This window comes from Danio rerio, chromosome 12 (genome assembly GCF_052040795.2).
Source record: "Danio rerio strain M-AB ecotype USA chromosome 12, GRCz13ab, whole genome shotgun sequence".
NCBI lineage: Eukaryota > Metazoa > Chordata > Actinopteri > Cypriniformes > Danionidae > Danio > Danio rerio.
The window spans coordinates 38,917,793-38,933,444 of record NC_141032.1 but is presented as its reverse complement, the minus strand read 5'-3'; the positions used below and the strand labels follow the sequence as shown (position 1 = coordinate 38,933,444).

The 15,652-nt window shown below is 36.6% G+C and overlaps 1 protein-coding gene across 4 annotated transcripts in view; it reads right to left on the bottom strand.

Annotated features, from left to right (window-relative positions):
- Nucleotides 1-15,652, bottom strand: part of unk (unk zinc finger) — a 449,165-nt gene that overhangs the window by 425,926 nt on the left and 7,587 nt on the right. For 2 of the 4 annotated variants that reach the window (XR_015503316.1, NM_200236.3), the window contains exons 4-12: nt 13,842-13,972; nt 13,617-13,752; nt 12,268-12,385; nt 10,249-10,333; nt 9,902-10,098; nt 5,757-5,822; nt 5,494-5,662; nt 2,270-2,368; nt 1,977-2,162 (exon numbers count right to left, since the gene is read on the bottom strand). Coding sequence is in view for 2 of the 4 variants with exons in the window: in NM_200236.3 (NP_956530.2) it covers nt 1,977-2,162; nt 2,270-2,368; nt 5,494-5,662; nt 5,757-5,822; nt 9,902-10,098; nt 10,249-10,333; nt 12,268-12,385; nt 13,617-13,752; nt 13,842-13,972 (1,187 nt within the window). In the remaining 2 variants the exon portion in view is untranslated. Of the gene's footprint in view, nt 1-1,976; nt 2,163-2,269; nt 2,369-5,493; nt 5,663-5,756; nt 5,823-9,246; nt 10,099-10,248; nt 10,334-12,267; nt 12,386-13,616; nt 13,753-13,841; nt 15,392-15,652 lie in introns of all 4 variants that reach the window. The other 2 variants (XM_087274745.1, XR_015503317.1) reach the window with 2 other exon arrangements.

The following is a 15,652-nucleotide window of genomic DNA, read 5'->3' as shown; positions in this document are numbered from 1 at the left end:
ACGCATCGAGATCAGTGTACTTTTCACTCTTCAGCCGTTTGCATTCCCCGCGGTCACAAAAGCTCCCTCCCTGTCATCTGACAGCGGAAAGTCTTAAGTGATTGACAGCTAATATGAACCAATATAGCAGCAGGGAAGAGCGATTCAGCACGTTTTTAGAAACAAAACAGGTCGCACTACAACCATTATCTGCAGTCGCACAAATGCTCCCAATATATATTATGAGGTCGCATAGCTTAAATTTCGGGCGGTTATGCGTTGCGACCAAAATGGTCGCAATTTCGAGCCCTGTGTAGGTATATACAGCACGAATACAACGGGCCTCTGAGCGAGCTGAGAGAGGATCACGTGAGCTCTACTGGTGCTCACCCACCTGGTTGCCAACGGTCACTGTTGCTCGCGTAGACAGAGGTCGCCGTAAGTTGCTCGCTCTCCAATGAAATGAATGGTCACTTGTCCCTGCGAGGCTTTAGCCCTTTAGTACCTTACCCCCTTGTCTCAATTCTCTTTAGCTTGAAGGAGTAGGACTAAAAGGAAGGGCTAGATAGCCCTTGAAACTGAGATTTTCCAGTTTTTGTTCCAGATTTTGAGATTTTTCTTTTTATCATTATTATAAATTTTTACAACAAGCAAGCACATGTTTTTATACACTCATATTGGCATTCACGTTTTACAGTCATGCTTTTTAAAAAAGACCACTAAAATAAAAACCACAAAATTTCGCTCCAAGCCCTAATAATAACTCCTGTATAGCAGTCCAGTCAGATACCCTGACAGAAAAGTCTCGTGGCTGGGAATGAGCTTTGTCTGCTATAATGTTAATGTTGTTTTCGTGTGCTTACATTGCTGAATATGGCCACTGTGTAAATGGGCAGTACAGTTACGATCTTATCGCCACATTAGATCTGTATGATAACATGATATTGTTGCCTTTAGTGATTTCCTAAAGATAAAAACAAAAAAATACAAAAAAATAATGCAACTGGAATAACTGCAGCAGTCACGATCGTCGATCTCATATGAAGCAAGAGATCACAATGACATATGATGATGTGTGCAGGTGTTGTAGTGCTGTCCCATTTTCTAGGGGTAAATTTTGAAGCCCTTGCTCTTCACACCGTTTAAGGGTCAAGGGGTACAAAAATAGAATGGGGATTGGGCCTAAGTGTTCAGAAATAATTGGCTTTATATACAAGTCAGAAGTCAGAAATATTAGTCCCCCTTTTAATTTTTGTTCTTTTTTAAATATTTCACAAATGATGTTTAACAGAGCACAGAAATGTTCACAGTATGTCTGATAATATTTTTTTTTCTGGAGAAAGTCTTATTTGTTTTATTTTGGCTAGAATAAAAGCAGTATTTCATTTTTTTAAACACCATTTTAATGTCAAAAATCTTTTTATCTGAAAGTCCCCTGAACAAATCATCATTATACAAAAACTTGCCTAATTACCCTAACCTGCCTAGTTAACCTAATTAACCTAGTTAAGCCTTTAAATGTCACTTTAAGCTGTATAGAAGTGTCTTGAAAAATATGTAGTCAAATATTATTTACTGTCATCATGGCAAAGATAAAATAAATCAGTTATTAGAGATGAGTTATTAAAACTATTATGTTTAGAAATGTGTTGAAAAAAACTTCTCCCCGTTAAACAGAAATTGGGGGAAAAAACAGGGGGGCTAAAAATTCAGGGGGGGCTAATAATTCAGACCTCAACTCTCTCTCTCTCTCTCTCTCTCTCTCTCTCTCTCTCTCTCTATCTATCTATCTATCTATATATTTTTTAAATTATTATTATTATTTTTTTTTTTTTTTGGTTTACAAAAAAAATGTGAAGAAATATATTATAGTAATAATAAATTTGTAAGAATTTTATTTCTGGCCTTGATATTCAGGAAATCTAAACTCTTTCTGACCCTATTTAAAAATAAAGCAGAAAAAAATAAAATAAAATATAAAACTAAAAATAGCAGACCTAAAGAACCGTGGGACGTCCCCAAAAAACTGCTTTCTGATTGGCTAGGTTGTGGCAGCTGTGCTGAGAGGAATGGCGAGTGGTGGGCTCTGATTGGTGGAGAAGGTGAGGGCGATCTGAAAGGGGAGGGGCTACTTAAAGAGCCAGGGATGTTGACAGGTGCTGAACTCTGTAATTGACTGCCTCCTGCAGGAAGAAAGAACACAGGATGAATTTCAGCACCGATTCTTTAAGGTATGTTTTTTTTTTTTTTTTTTTTTTTTTTTTTTTTAAGAGTAAACCTTATCACCGACCTAACATGAGGCCCATGCTGGGTAGAGCTGAACTCTCCAGACTTTTCTCAAGAGCCGATACTCCAAAGTCATTCAGGTCCAGATCATCCAATGCAGATTCTAGTGAAGAGGGAGAAATAATTGATTTCATAGTATCTTTTTCCTGCTATAGATGTCCAGTCTCCAAATATTCCACAAAATACATTTGAGTTCAAAAATAAATAGTGCAGCCCCTTGAGGGCGATCAAGAGGAAGTTTTGAGTTTATTTTATTGCCATATTAGATTCTCTCGCTATTTCATGTCAAAAACAGGCACAGTATACATGCATTTCATAAATAGCACTTTTCTACAATAAAATAACATCAGCAACAATAGATGATACATAAAATAAGATTCTACAGGTTTTCCTTGAGGGTAACTACTTTCTCATTTTTAGAGTCCTTTTAGAGCAGTTTTTACAGAGAAAGCATCTTTGCAAGTTTTATTTATTTTTTCTGCTTAAGGTTGTAAATTAATAGGAATTAATTGTAAATTAATAGGAAACAGCTGAAATCATTTGGCATAAATATAGAACTGGGAATTAATTTAACTGTCAATTCATCAAAAACAATGACACATGATTTACACTACGTTTACTCTGCTCAAATCTGATTTTCAGCTGTTCACACTGCTCTTATGAATGTGGCCAATATCAGATTTGCAGTGTGAACAGATCATGGTCCTAAACTGACTCGCATGCACAAAAATACATTATAGAGAGCACAAAATGTCTTATTATGCACACAATGTGTATACTGCACATTGTCAGATCATGCTTAGATGATTATTACCCTTTCCATAGACAACCGTGGTGTATTTCATAAACTGTAAAGGGTTGTTCTGCTACTACTAATGTAAATTTCAGCATTTGAGACCTAAAACAAGTCTCTTGTGATTGAAAACACTGATCATTTGTGATTTATGACAACCGCAGTGCGTGGCACTCTGATCACTGGTGTAGTAAACTCATCAAGGGTTAATGAGCAGCGCAGACTGATCTGTGATCGCAGAGTTGGTTTATCTCAGTTTCCAGAGTTTTTTAATTTTATATACAGCAGACACGTGCAGAAGGGGGGTTTGGGGGCTCGACCACCTGCCATTTTTTCTCTCGGAGAGAAAGTTCCCTGGATCCCCTATCCACAACACCCACGACGCTCTTCGGCTTCGTGATTAACCCGTGCCCATGTTAACAAGCACCAGTTTTGCCTTTAAAATCTTTTTCAATATGAACAACCAACTTTCTGTGGTAAAGTAATCACCCTGTGTGCCGTTCTACTATGCTGCTGAGGAGAAGATGATGTTTGCAGCACAGAATGACGACGCATGTCACTCCAAGATTATGTAAATTCACATGAAATCCATCATAACCGCTCACACTGTGGTCGCATTGCGAAACATGAGATCTGTGTCTGATTTAAGACTACATATTAAAGGCACAAATCTGAAATGAAAAGATCAGATTGCATGCAGTTTGGGCTGTTCACTGAGTCACATGAGGGGGAAAAAAAATCTAATTTGGCCCACATTTGCCTGCAGTGTGAACGTAGACTTAGAATACTCATCAGCCAATTAAAATTGAGCATTTAACAAGCTCAACAAGAACAACTAACTAGCAAACTAAGTAACTAAATAGGAATAATGTAAATGATTTTAATTGTGATAGTAACAATTCTCTCAAATCAATCGGTGATAAGCAGTGTGTATGCCACATTTTGGTAACAGTACAACTCGCTTGAAAACTCAACTATGGTTGTACTAAAAAAAAGTACCAGGCACTAGGAAAAGAACCCAGTGGAAAAGTGCCTTATGTGACTATGTTTGACTTTGCGACAACCAAGAAGGGCCAGACGGAATCTGCAAAGTTTTTTGCTATTTCTGCTGAGAATTTTGATAAAAATCTGCGGATTTCTGCAGAATTATTTTGGGAGTATCCAATGACTGTGAAAAATATGGACGACGCGACAGCCCCTTTTCCCATTGAACGCCTTGAGGGCAAAACGCCTGCTTGACGGGCACAAACTGTCGCAAAAGACTGCTGAAATTGGAGCCTTGACATGCGCAGAAGGACTGTCTGATGGAGCCAGAGGAGGAGCCGCGAAAATGAGCGGAGTCAAGCTTCCAACCAAACGCTTTATGTAAAATCAACCACGCCCCCCAAACTTCTCAGCATGCGTTTGCTGTCATATCAACACAAATGGATGTAATAACGTTAACAAATATGAGGGTTTTATATATTTAATCGCGCCAGCTCCGGGCCGCAGCGCACATATCCTACTCGCGGCGTCGCGGGCTGATTCCGGCTCGCATGCGGCAGCGCCGGCTCGCTCGACTGCCGCATCTGGCTCGATTGACTCGGGCTGGAATCGGGCAGTGAGTCCAGGCATCCGGAGTAGGTCCAGTAGAGGTAGTCAGTCTGAGCTCTGAGGGGTAAGTCTCCGGCAGGCGAGAATCTAGCCCGAACTTGCCCGAGTGTAATTTGCTATCTGGGTGGTTAGGCGTGTATCAGCAAACTAATAAAGCCCGAAAAAAAGCCCTGATCTTAGCGAATAAACAGTGTTCCACCAGGATCATGTATGTCAGAAACTATAGTTTACTGCTGAACTCATTTTGTCATGGTAAAATAACACAGAAATCGAATAATAACACTTCAGTCTCCTGCCGAAGCTTAGACGCGCTGCTTTGAGAAACTGTCAATCACAGCTGTCAATCACGATGACACGCCCAGCATTAAATTACTGCTAAAAACAAACTGTTTACAAAAATGAAGATCTGCACCTATTTCAGCACAATAACCAGTGCCTTAATCGACCTGAACCATCTTTCGGGACATTTTATTGCAAGTGTATTAATTTTTTTTATTTGGGCTCAAGTCTCCTTCATTTACACGGAGGAGGCAGGCTTTATGACTTGTACTGCAGCCAGCCCCCAGGGGGCGATCTAATGGCCGAGACCTTCACTCAAACGCAGGCTTGTGGCACACTTGGGAGTATCATAACTAAAACCTTAATATATTAAATAAAAAGTAATAAATTACTGAATAAAAACTGAATAAATTCATATTTACATATTTACTCAAGTAAATAAATAGAATTAATAAAGGGCTAAAAATCTCTGCGGAAATCTGCGGAAAATCTGCGGAATTCTGTGCGCACAGATTCCGTGTGGGCCTACCAATAGGCTAATATCTCCACGAGCATTCACTCACCCACTACAGACTCCACCGTGTCGCTGGTGGGGTAGAAAGGCAGAGCGTTGGCGTTCATGCCTGAAGACGGGCCGGGTGGAGCAGGACTGGGTGGTGTGGCTGCCAAGCTGGAGGGGACACTGGAGGACATACTGAGAGGACTGCCAACCGGCAAAAACACCAACAGATCCTGAAAACACAGGACATTACATAAATCATGCAAGTTGCTTAGACTAATAGTGGTTATCATGAATGTCTGTTTTGAATCGTTGTGTTCAGTATACCTGTTTGCTGTGCATGGAGGAAACGTCTCTGCTGCGCTGCTCCATTGAAAAACATTTGTGTTTGGCCTGTAAGGAAGACATAAACATTGTATAATAATGAAAAGAAAATGATAATTTTGCTTTTTATGGAGTTTTACTGTTCAACACTTGAGGTCAGTATGATTATTTGAAAGACTATTAAAGGTCTCAAGAAATAAAAATGACGTTTTTTTAGATGCAAAAAATCAGTTTGTTAGTTTTAGGGATATCTATAAGCTGTTGTGCTACAAAACAGTGACTACATATGCTTTTATAAAATTTAAAACCAACATAAACATCACTTCCCAATAAATGAAAAAACAAAAAATGTTGATCCATGTCACCTCATACTTCAGTTTCTCATCAAATCTTGATGGATCAAATGTTCTCTAGTATTCAGCTTCCAGAAATGATCAGATGTGCTCCAACATTAGGCACATTCAAATTGAGACTGAAAACACATCTGTTTAGCTGTGCCTTTACTGAATGCACACTGCGCTACGTCCCAAAGATCATACTATTATGTTTTTCTTTTTCTTTTTAATTCTTTTATAACCTGTTTTACTCATTTTAATCTGTTTTTATAATCATTTTAATTGTTTGTTTTTTATGTTCTTAATATCGTCCTTTTTATTCTTGTTTATGTAAAGCACTTTGAATTGCCACTGTGTTTGAAATGTGCTATATAAATAAACTTGCCTTGCCTTGCCTAGTACAGTATCTGACATGCCCCACCCTTTCAAGATGCTTCTCATTTTCCTTTCATTTGATGCACTTGAGCTTAACCAATCTCAGCTTTGATAGCCAAACGCTATTGGGGACATTCTACCAGAAACTTCACTTATTAAAAAATGGCCTGGGCCTGACTTTTAAACTTGATGTCCTCAAAAAATCATACAAAACAAGCATAAAATCATACAATTCAATGATAGATTGAATCCTTGATCACTGTCAGCTTCTTCTCCATCAAATGATGTCACTTCCGAGTCATAGCCTTACATTTAATGCAAATATGAAAGGACTGACAGAAACATGGAGACAATTGTATTTATATTATATACATGTAGTATTTATTTCTAGAATTTATTGATAATTTCATGTTTTTAATCAAATGATGTGAAAAATAACAACTTGTTAATAACCACTTGCCATTTCTGAAGTTTATTTTTTCTAAATAACATAGTATAATATAGTTTTAACATTACAGAAGTATTAAAGCTGTAGGTTTAATTGGGCTGAGGACAAGGAGAATGACAGGGTCTGTACATTTGTAAAGTGTTTTTACAAAGGAAAATAAATCTAAGAACCAAATGAATGACAAATTCCTTTACATTTACATTTAGTCATTTAGCAGACGCTTTTATCCAAAGCGACTAACAAATGAGGACAAGGAAGCAATTTACACAACTATAAGAGCAACAATGAATAAGTGCTATGGGCAAGTTTCAGGTGTGTGAAGAAAGTGTAAGAAGCAAAACATTAGTAATTGTTTTTATATATATATTGTAGTTAGTGGAGGAGTCAGAGAGGGAATTGCATATTAGTCAGGAAAGTGGAGACTAAATAGTTGAGTTTTTAGTCGTTGACAGAACAACTCGCAGAAATCAAACATCAGTCCATTTCTGGGATGAAATATGTTTTATTCACTGTATTTACGTTTTTATTTCAGGAATAATGTACTTTTCTAGTAGAATGTCCCATTGGCTGTTTTTTAAAGGGGAGAAGCTACTCTTTGTCCCACCCTCTCTTCATTTTTTAGTTGGGATTATGTCAAATATCGAATAAAAATGCACACATTTTACAGCACTTCACAGGACTTTTAATGGTTTTATTGAGCAAGGACACATTAAAACGATCAATAAGAATAGTGGTGACATTTTTATAATTAAAAAGGGTTTCAAAATAACTTTTTATACACCAAATGATTTTGAATTATTAAATACTAAATCTACATATTAGACTGGTTTCAGTAGAATCATATAATCCAGGGGTCAGGAACCTTTTTTCAGCAAAGAGCCACTTTATTAGGTACGCCTGTCCAACTCCTTAATGCAAATTTGTTATTAGCTTACTGCATGGCAGCAACTCAATGCACTGAGGCATGTAGAAATGGTTAAGACGATAGATTATTTTATATTATAAATAATAGTTTTAAACAAAAACTTTATTTATGTCCAGGCACAACTCAAAAATAAACAAATATGAAGCATCACATGAAAAAAAGGAAAATTCATAGAATGTTTTACCTTTCGCTATTACCACTCAAGGATGTTGTTTGAATTTACATACATGAGAAAATTACCATAAAAATGCAAGTTGTTTGCTTATTATTGCCGTCGCAATTCAAGTTTATCCATAGTGCCGCACTCGCAGATTGGTTGAAACATCCTTTTATTGTTAACTGAGTTCTTATTCATTTTGCTCTAAAAAAAATGAAAAAAAGATTAATAATTGTATTTTCAATCGAAAACTGATTTCTAATGACGGTTATAATTTTTTTAACTGTTAAAAATTATTACTGAAGGGAGACAGCTGGAGAGCCACGTATATTTGGTCAAAGAGCCAGATGTGACTCGCGAGCCACAATGATATAATCCAAAAGAGAACATGGTGGGATAATGATGCTAAAAATGTCATCTATCAACAAAGAAATAAATTGCATTTGTAACAATTGTGGCCGATCAGACACATATTTATTTTGCTTTATTCAACAAATAATACCCAATTGACCTCTCCCAACCAGGAAAAGACTGGATAGTGAGTGTGTAACATAACACTAAGGCTACTATAACACGAAAGGGATGCACTCAGAAATGGACATACAGAGACCTGGTCAAACTTCTATATGGTCCTCACTTAAGACTGATGTTTTTAAACTTTTATTCTCTTTATGAGTAATCAGGTGTTTGCGACAAGTCTCTTGCTTTTATTAATATGATTTTAATACTTCTGCAATCAAAGTTTAACTTTAATACAGCTAAACAAGATCATAGATGGTTCATGTTTGATGTCCCTGCAAAGCTAATTTGATGTACTGAACGACTGTTTACATTTTATGTTAATATGTGTGCAACATATTAACATTTTAAGAAACATTTCTGCATTGGCTTACACCCAGACTGCTTATGCAAATCACCACACTTTGGAACAAAAGACTATTAATCGTGCCTCGGGGGAGTTAACTTCTCATTAGTCAACTCGGCTCTGGAGCGTCGGAACAAAACCATCCTTATAAAAGCTTGTAGTCTCAGGCCATCACCCAAAGGTGCTCAAGTTTAGTGAGAGAAAAACCAAAAGTCATAACCACTACAGTTTTGCCGCCTCAACTAAAAATCCAGATTCCACCCCTATCCAAGTCTCCCAAGGACAAAGAACTGACCACCAGCGAACCACATGCTCAACAAAGGGAGTTCTTCACATTACTCAAGTATTGTAAGTAACACTTCTAGATTACCACTGAACTGGTATAAACTAAATGTAACCCTAAAGAAACCATAGAAGGGTTAAATTGATTATTTTTGGTTCGCTTGGTTTGGTCTTACAAGGGTTTTCCATCATTACACTCTCTTAAACTCTTGGTTGTCTTCCTTTACTCTTCTCTAAAACTGTATGAATGCGTGTTTGTGTTAGATTATTCAATAAAGCTTCATTTTGTATAAAGAAAGGTGCCTGTGCAATTTTTAAGAATCTAATGTCTTAAACTTCGTTCTCGCTACCCTGCTTGAACATAAATGGGTTTTTATTTTTGATAGCAATAGCCATAAATGAAGTCCACTGTCTGTTCAAATGATCGCAGGGCAATTCGTTTGTTCGGATTTAAAGAGTCGATTCATTTGAAGCCCCGTTCAAATTACACTTCAATTCACATTGAGCTAATTCGCTACACATATTAAAATAGTCAAACAGAATTACAATCGACTAATTTACCATATTCTTGACCATATAAATGAGAAAAACAACTCTAAAATATTCAAACTGTTCCATATTTCCAGTGAATTAGAACAAACCAAAAACATAGCTTTTAAATATTTTAAGATTACTTGCTTTGGAAATCAATTTTTAAACTCCCAGGTTTTCAAGAGTTTTCTAACCAAGGTTTTCAAATATGCAAAGTACTGCTGCAATACCTGGTCTTCCCTTTCAAATCCTGGAGCTTTCCCATAACCCCCCTCTGCTCCAGGACTGGCATCGAGACTGCAGGAGTCATCAAACAGCCCCCTTCCCAGCATGCCCTCCTCCGTTAATGTGCTCGGGCCGCTGTGACTGAAGTCCTCAAAAGCAGCAGAGAGAGGAGGAGAACTGCACCCGTCACCGACACTCACTTCTGTCAAGCAAAACATCAAGACATACAATCATGTTCAACTCCACATTTCATTTCAATAGTATCATACATGGCAGTAGATATTAAATATACAATGATAGGTGTAGTGCAGGTAGAGTTAGTGTAAATGTAACAGCAAAAATGTAACCTTACTTTCTAAATGGGCAAAAGCACAGAACGGCCCTCTGGGACAGTTTCCACTCTGCTGAATGTCATTGCATTTGGTGGATTTGTAAATCTATGAAAGAAAATGGTATTATTAGGAAGTACATACGGTATTTAAGGTTCTGCTTGATATTTAAAAGTACTGTTAAATGTGATGAAATTTAGTTGGGTCTTGAGTGTTTTTTTTTCCCCTTTATAATGATTTCTATAACAGTGTGGGGATTTCAAATGTGAAGTATTTATCTGGTGCTCAAATCCGATTGGCTGCTAGCCGTGAGATATTAAAGCAATATCAGCACTCGTACAGCCTCTTCAGTCTCTTGTGTATAACTCCTTCCACACTAGGACTAAAGAGGGACTAAACAACTCACTACAGTTTGACAAATATTGCAGCTGTTGGACAACATAATATACTTTTAAGGGCTTTTTGAGTCGAGAGTGTAGTTGTTTAGATTGCAACTATGCAGTTTATTTATAAAGGATAGCGCCTATTTTAAATATTTATGATTTCAGAGATTCAGCATGTTGGCGGCCATTAGCCTGTCATACTGAGCAACCATGGTTGACGTTTCGCCACAAGATGGCGACAGAGACAGCATAATACGTCCTTAGGGGAGGAAAATCTTGGTAAATTTCAAACTACAACTGATCAGAACATTATAAAACAGGTAAGTGACTTTCTAAGTCGATCTCTCTCTCTTTTGTATGTTGTAGTGCTGTATTTATACCATAGTAATTTAGTAGTGTTTGTTTTGTTTTTGCTTTTTCAGGGTTAATTATTGTGATATGCTGATTGCAACAAAGCCTAATGATAAATCTATGTAGACTGATGGCATTTCATGCTGTTCAGCCCTATAATCTTACATTTAAAATGTGAACAAAATCACCTGTTTTGTCATTATGCAGGAGAATCATTTAATTGTTAGCTCTCAAGTAACTTTGGTAAATAAGCAACGATTTCTGCTATTCTGACCGTCAGTTGCAGATGTTAATGAATGACAAAAGTAGAAAGTAGTTCCTGATACAAAAAGAAGTTTTGAGACTCCCCGCTTGAGTTTCCTTTTTATATACACATTTATGCCTGTCTAACTGTTGTATAAATGCAATATCACATGAGTAGCAGTAGCAACGACCTTGATATATATATATTATAACTAACATAAGTGCAAAGCTCCAAAATATTTAATCAGGTAAAATAATATAAGTTTTAAAATTGTGTAAATCATAAATAACTGTAAGAGTCATGTACAGCAATATCCGAAAATCATGTGAATCAAGTGTAAAGCCTAGAAACCACAAAAGAACAAAAAGATAAAAAAATGTTTCTAGTTTTAGTAGCTTTAGTTCATCCCATAGTGAAAAATATTAATTGAGCATGCTGAAATCAACTGTTTCAGCAAACAACACATTTATTTTAAGCTATGAACATTTTATGTTTTAGAGTTTGATTTATTTTATTTTGAACAAAAAACCCATACACAAAACAATTCTGTACGCAAAACACATTTTGTCAAGACGGAATGGAGCTGGATGAAGCTTATTATTTTCCCCACACCATTACCATATCATTCAACTTATTTCTTCTTTTTTTTACATGAGAGATATTTCATCCTTTTTGCATCTTTTACATATTATATGTTCAATTCCCCATTTGTACATTTCCTTTTTCATAACACACACCAAAAGTTTTAGTCAACCAAAATATCTATACGCCAGGTTGAAGATCTAACATTTTTAATGAAAAAATGCCATTTTATACCAGCTTTATCAATCACTACTAGAATAGCAAAGCAACATCACCAATCAATAACCTAAAAAATTAACCACTTAAGCCGAAGGGCCAAACAAAATAGCATCCCTAATGAGAATCACAAGCATTGCATAATCCAATAGCCACAGTTTTATTTGATTAAACCCATAAGTGCTCAAGAACACAGATGTGGCTGTTCTAGCAGTAAACGCTGATGTTGAGCAGAGTGGAGCTGCATTAGACAGAGAGTGAAGTACCTCCGGGTGGAACTGCTGTTCTGTGCGTGTGTGGCAGTACTGACAGCCTTCTCCACCCTCACATTTACTAGGATCGCCCCATTCATCACTGTGCTTCACCGAGGGACACGGCAGCGCTCTTTAAAAACACACACACAAACACACACACAGAAATACATAAATAATGTGTCACATAATTATTATTAGTGCTGTCAAACAGATTAATTACAATAAATTAATCATTTGACAGTTCTAATGGACCACAAGACTGTTATGATGCATTTTTCAAAACAAAATAGGAACAAATAGCACTGTAAAAAATTATTTGTGGCACTCTCCCATTCACTGCACTCTAAGTTTACCCAACTATTATGACTTCCGCTGCTAAAAAACCCGTAAATGTGAAAGCGTCCATTATTAGGCTGTCAATGTTAACATATTAATGTTGGAAATTAATTTCATCTTTTTGCAACCAATTTTTAAATAATTTTACACAAGCAATGAGCATTATTTACTGAAATTTCATCAACATAACTTGTCACCGGGCTAATTAGGTGGACATATTTCTATTTAACCCCTCAGCCCAATTTCACTTCTGTTGTGATCAGATCTCAGATCAGATTTTCCACTGCACAGCACGGCACGAGTGTCTTCAGTTCAGTTTCCGCATTTCCACTGCAGTTTAGCACCGCTTATAGTGGGTTGAACTATTGCTATAGTTGCACATCCTTCACTGCAGTGACACCATCATTTTAATTCCGGGTCGTCCCATCCAGATTTTCCTGAACTACCAATGAGAGGAACATCTGGACCTCTCCTACTGACCACAGTGCTGCCATTTCAGGTGTTTAGATGTGTGAACCAACAATACATCTAAGACTACTGCTGACTATGTAAATATAGCTAGCATGGTGTTTCATAAAAAAAGTTAAGTCAACTCAAATAGCACAGCTTTTGTTTTGTAGTTTTTTTATATATATAAAAGAGTGAAAAAAAAAAAAATAAATAAATATATATATATATATATATATATATATATATATATATAAACTACAAAACAAAAGCTGTGCTATTTGAGTTGACTCAACTTAAGTCAAGTCAAGCGCATCTTTGGTTAAAAGCTGATTCAACTGTGCAGCAAGTTGCCTTACAATTGTAAGTATGATTCTTTCTGACCAATCACTGATGGAACGCAGTGGAAAAACACCCTATGTAACCTTATGTTTTACTTTGCAACTACCAATAGGCTAATTTACAATATTTCTAAGTGAAAATTTGACCTAAACATCATTTTAATGTTTTTTTTCCCTCTCTGTCAACTCCATTTGATAATGTAGCTTATTTTCTGGAACATCGAGTATTAAACAGACCTGTATTTGTGCTTGTGAGGGCTCCGTCTGCGGTCTTTGCTGTTGTGATAGTAGGGACATGCGTAGCCCTGACGGCACAGGCGAGGAGGTTTTTTGCAAAGCTCAGTCTTATAGTGAGAGAGCACAAAACTGTTATCTGAAATAAACAAATGAAAAGCATGACACACTAATACAAAAGCGTTTTCAAGTTGTGTGTGTGTATGTGTGTGAAGAGGCTGATTTCACCTTGCCAGCGTGGATCTTCACTCAGGATCTTTTCTATGAGTGCAGTGCTGGCCACAACTCCAGACTGGCCTTCTCCAGACGAGCCCTCAGTCAACCCAGTAGTGGCCTGGGCTTCTAATACCTGGACCTCTCTGATCAGAACAAAAATCAATACAGATATCACATGGTAGATGGTAAGGTTTAAAATAATACTTTTGTACAGCAACAATGCTTTAAATCAATAAAAAGTGACTTAGCAAAGAGATCAATTAAATTTGAACGCTGTTCTGTTAAAACTGCCGTTTATAAAAGATAACTGAAAATAATATTAAGTAAAATTATTTTAATGATAATTATTTGAAATATTTATGAGGTTACAAATCAGAAGGATCACATGAAAAAAACACTAAACATATTTTATTATAGTTTAAATTTACACAAAGATACAAACAAGCAGTTCAGACATAATAAACAAAACAACAATAGGCACATAATTTAAAAGAGAGCATTGACCCTATAAATAATTCCGCCAAGTAAAAAGATGCTGCCACAGTTGACCATACTAAACAGGACTAAAAACAAGACAGTTGGTCCCCTCAGGAGGGGATTTATGCTTTAAACAATCTAGAAAATAAATCTCTCTTTAATTTACACTTAAATACTTTCAGTGCTAAAGCCATTTTTAATTCTAGCTGCAGCGCGTTCTAAAGGCGAGGACCGGCTACAGAGAATGCACGTTTGCCCCTGCTTTTTTTGGGACTTTTAATTGAAACTGATCAGCGGAGCGCAAGAGTCTAGATGGAGTGTAGGCCACAATCAGTTGAGATAAATAATGGGGGCCCAGGCCATGTAAGGCTTTGTACACAAAAAAAAAAGGATTTTAAATTTGATTCTTTGTCTCAAGGGTAACCAATATGGCCAAAATGGGAGCAACATGTACATATTTCAGGCTTTTTGTTAAAATCTAGCTGCAGCGTTTTGCAGGAGATCGATCTGAGACTTAGGCAGCTCAAAATACAGAGTTGCAATAGTTTAACAGGGAGGTTATAAGCACTTGTATAGCAATTTCTAGAGAATGCAAATTGAGGGAGGACTTCCTTTTAATAAGAAGGAGAAGTTAGTAAAAGCTATTAAAATATGTTTATTAAATATTAAGTTCTAATCTAACAAAACACCCAGGTTACATAAACGGGGTGATCTAAACTCCACTAAGTTGCCTAACCTGGGGTGTTTATAATCCGACAAATCATTTGGCCCAAATATAACCTCTGTTTTTTCCTCATTTAAAAATAAAAAAATCTCGGAAAGCCATGCTTTTACCTCCTCCAGGCACAGTGACAGGACATTTACGACAGAGGAGCAATTTCCTTCTTATATTTTGGCCTAAATAAACACAATATTGCTGAGAATATGCTTTTATTGATCCAAAATTGATGCATTTTTCTAAAAAAAAAGGACATGACTAGCATACTAGACTAGTATGAATTAGCATGTTACTAGCATGATTCTAGCATTAATTAGCATGTTACTAGCATGGTTCTAGCATGAACTGGCATGTTACTAGCATGATTCTAGCATGAATTAACATGTTTCTAGCACTAAATCTAGCATGAATTAGCATGCTACTAGCATGATTCAAGATTGAATTGGCATGTTACTAGCATAATTCTAGCATGAATTAGCATGTTACTAGCATGTTACTAGCATGACTCTAGCATGAATTAACATGTTACTAGCATGATTCAGCATGTTACTAGCATTACTCTAGCATGAATTAGCATGTTATTAGCATGATTCTAGCATGAATTAACTTGTTTCTAGCATGATTCCAG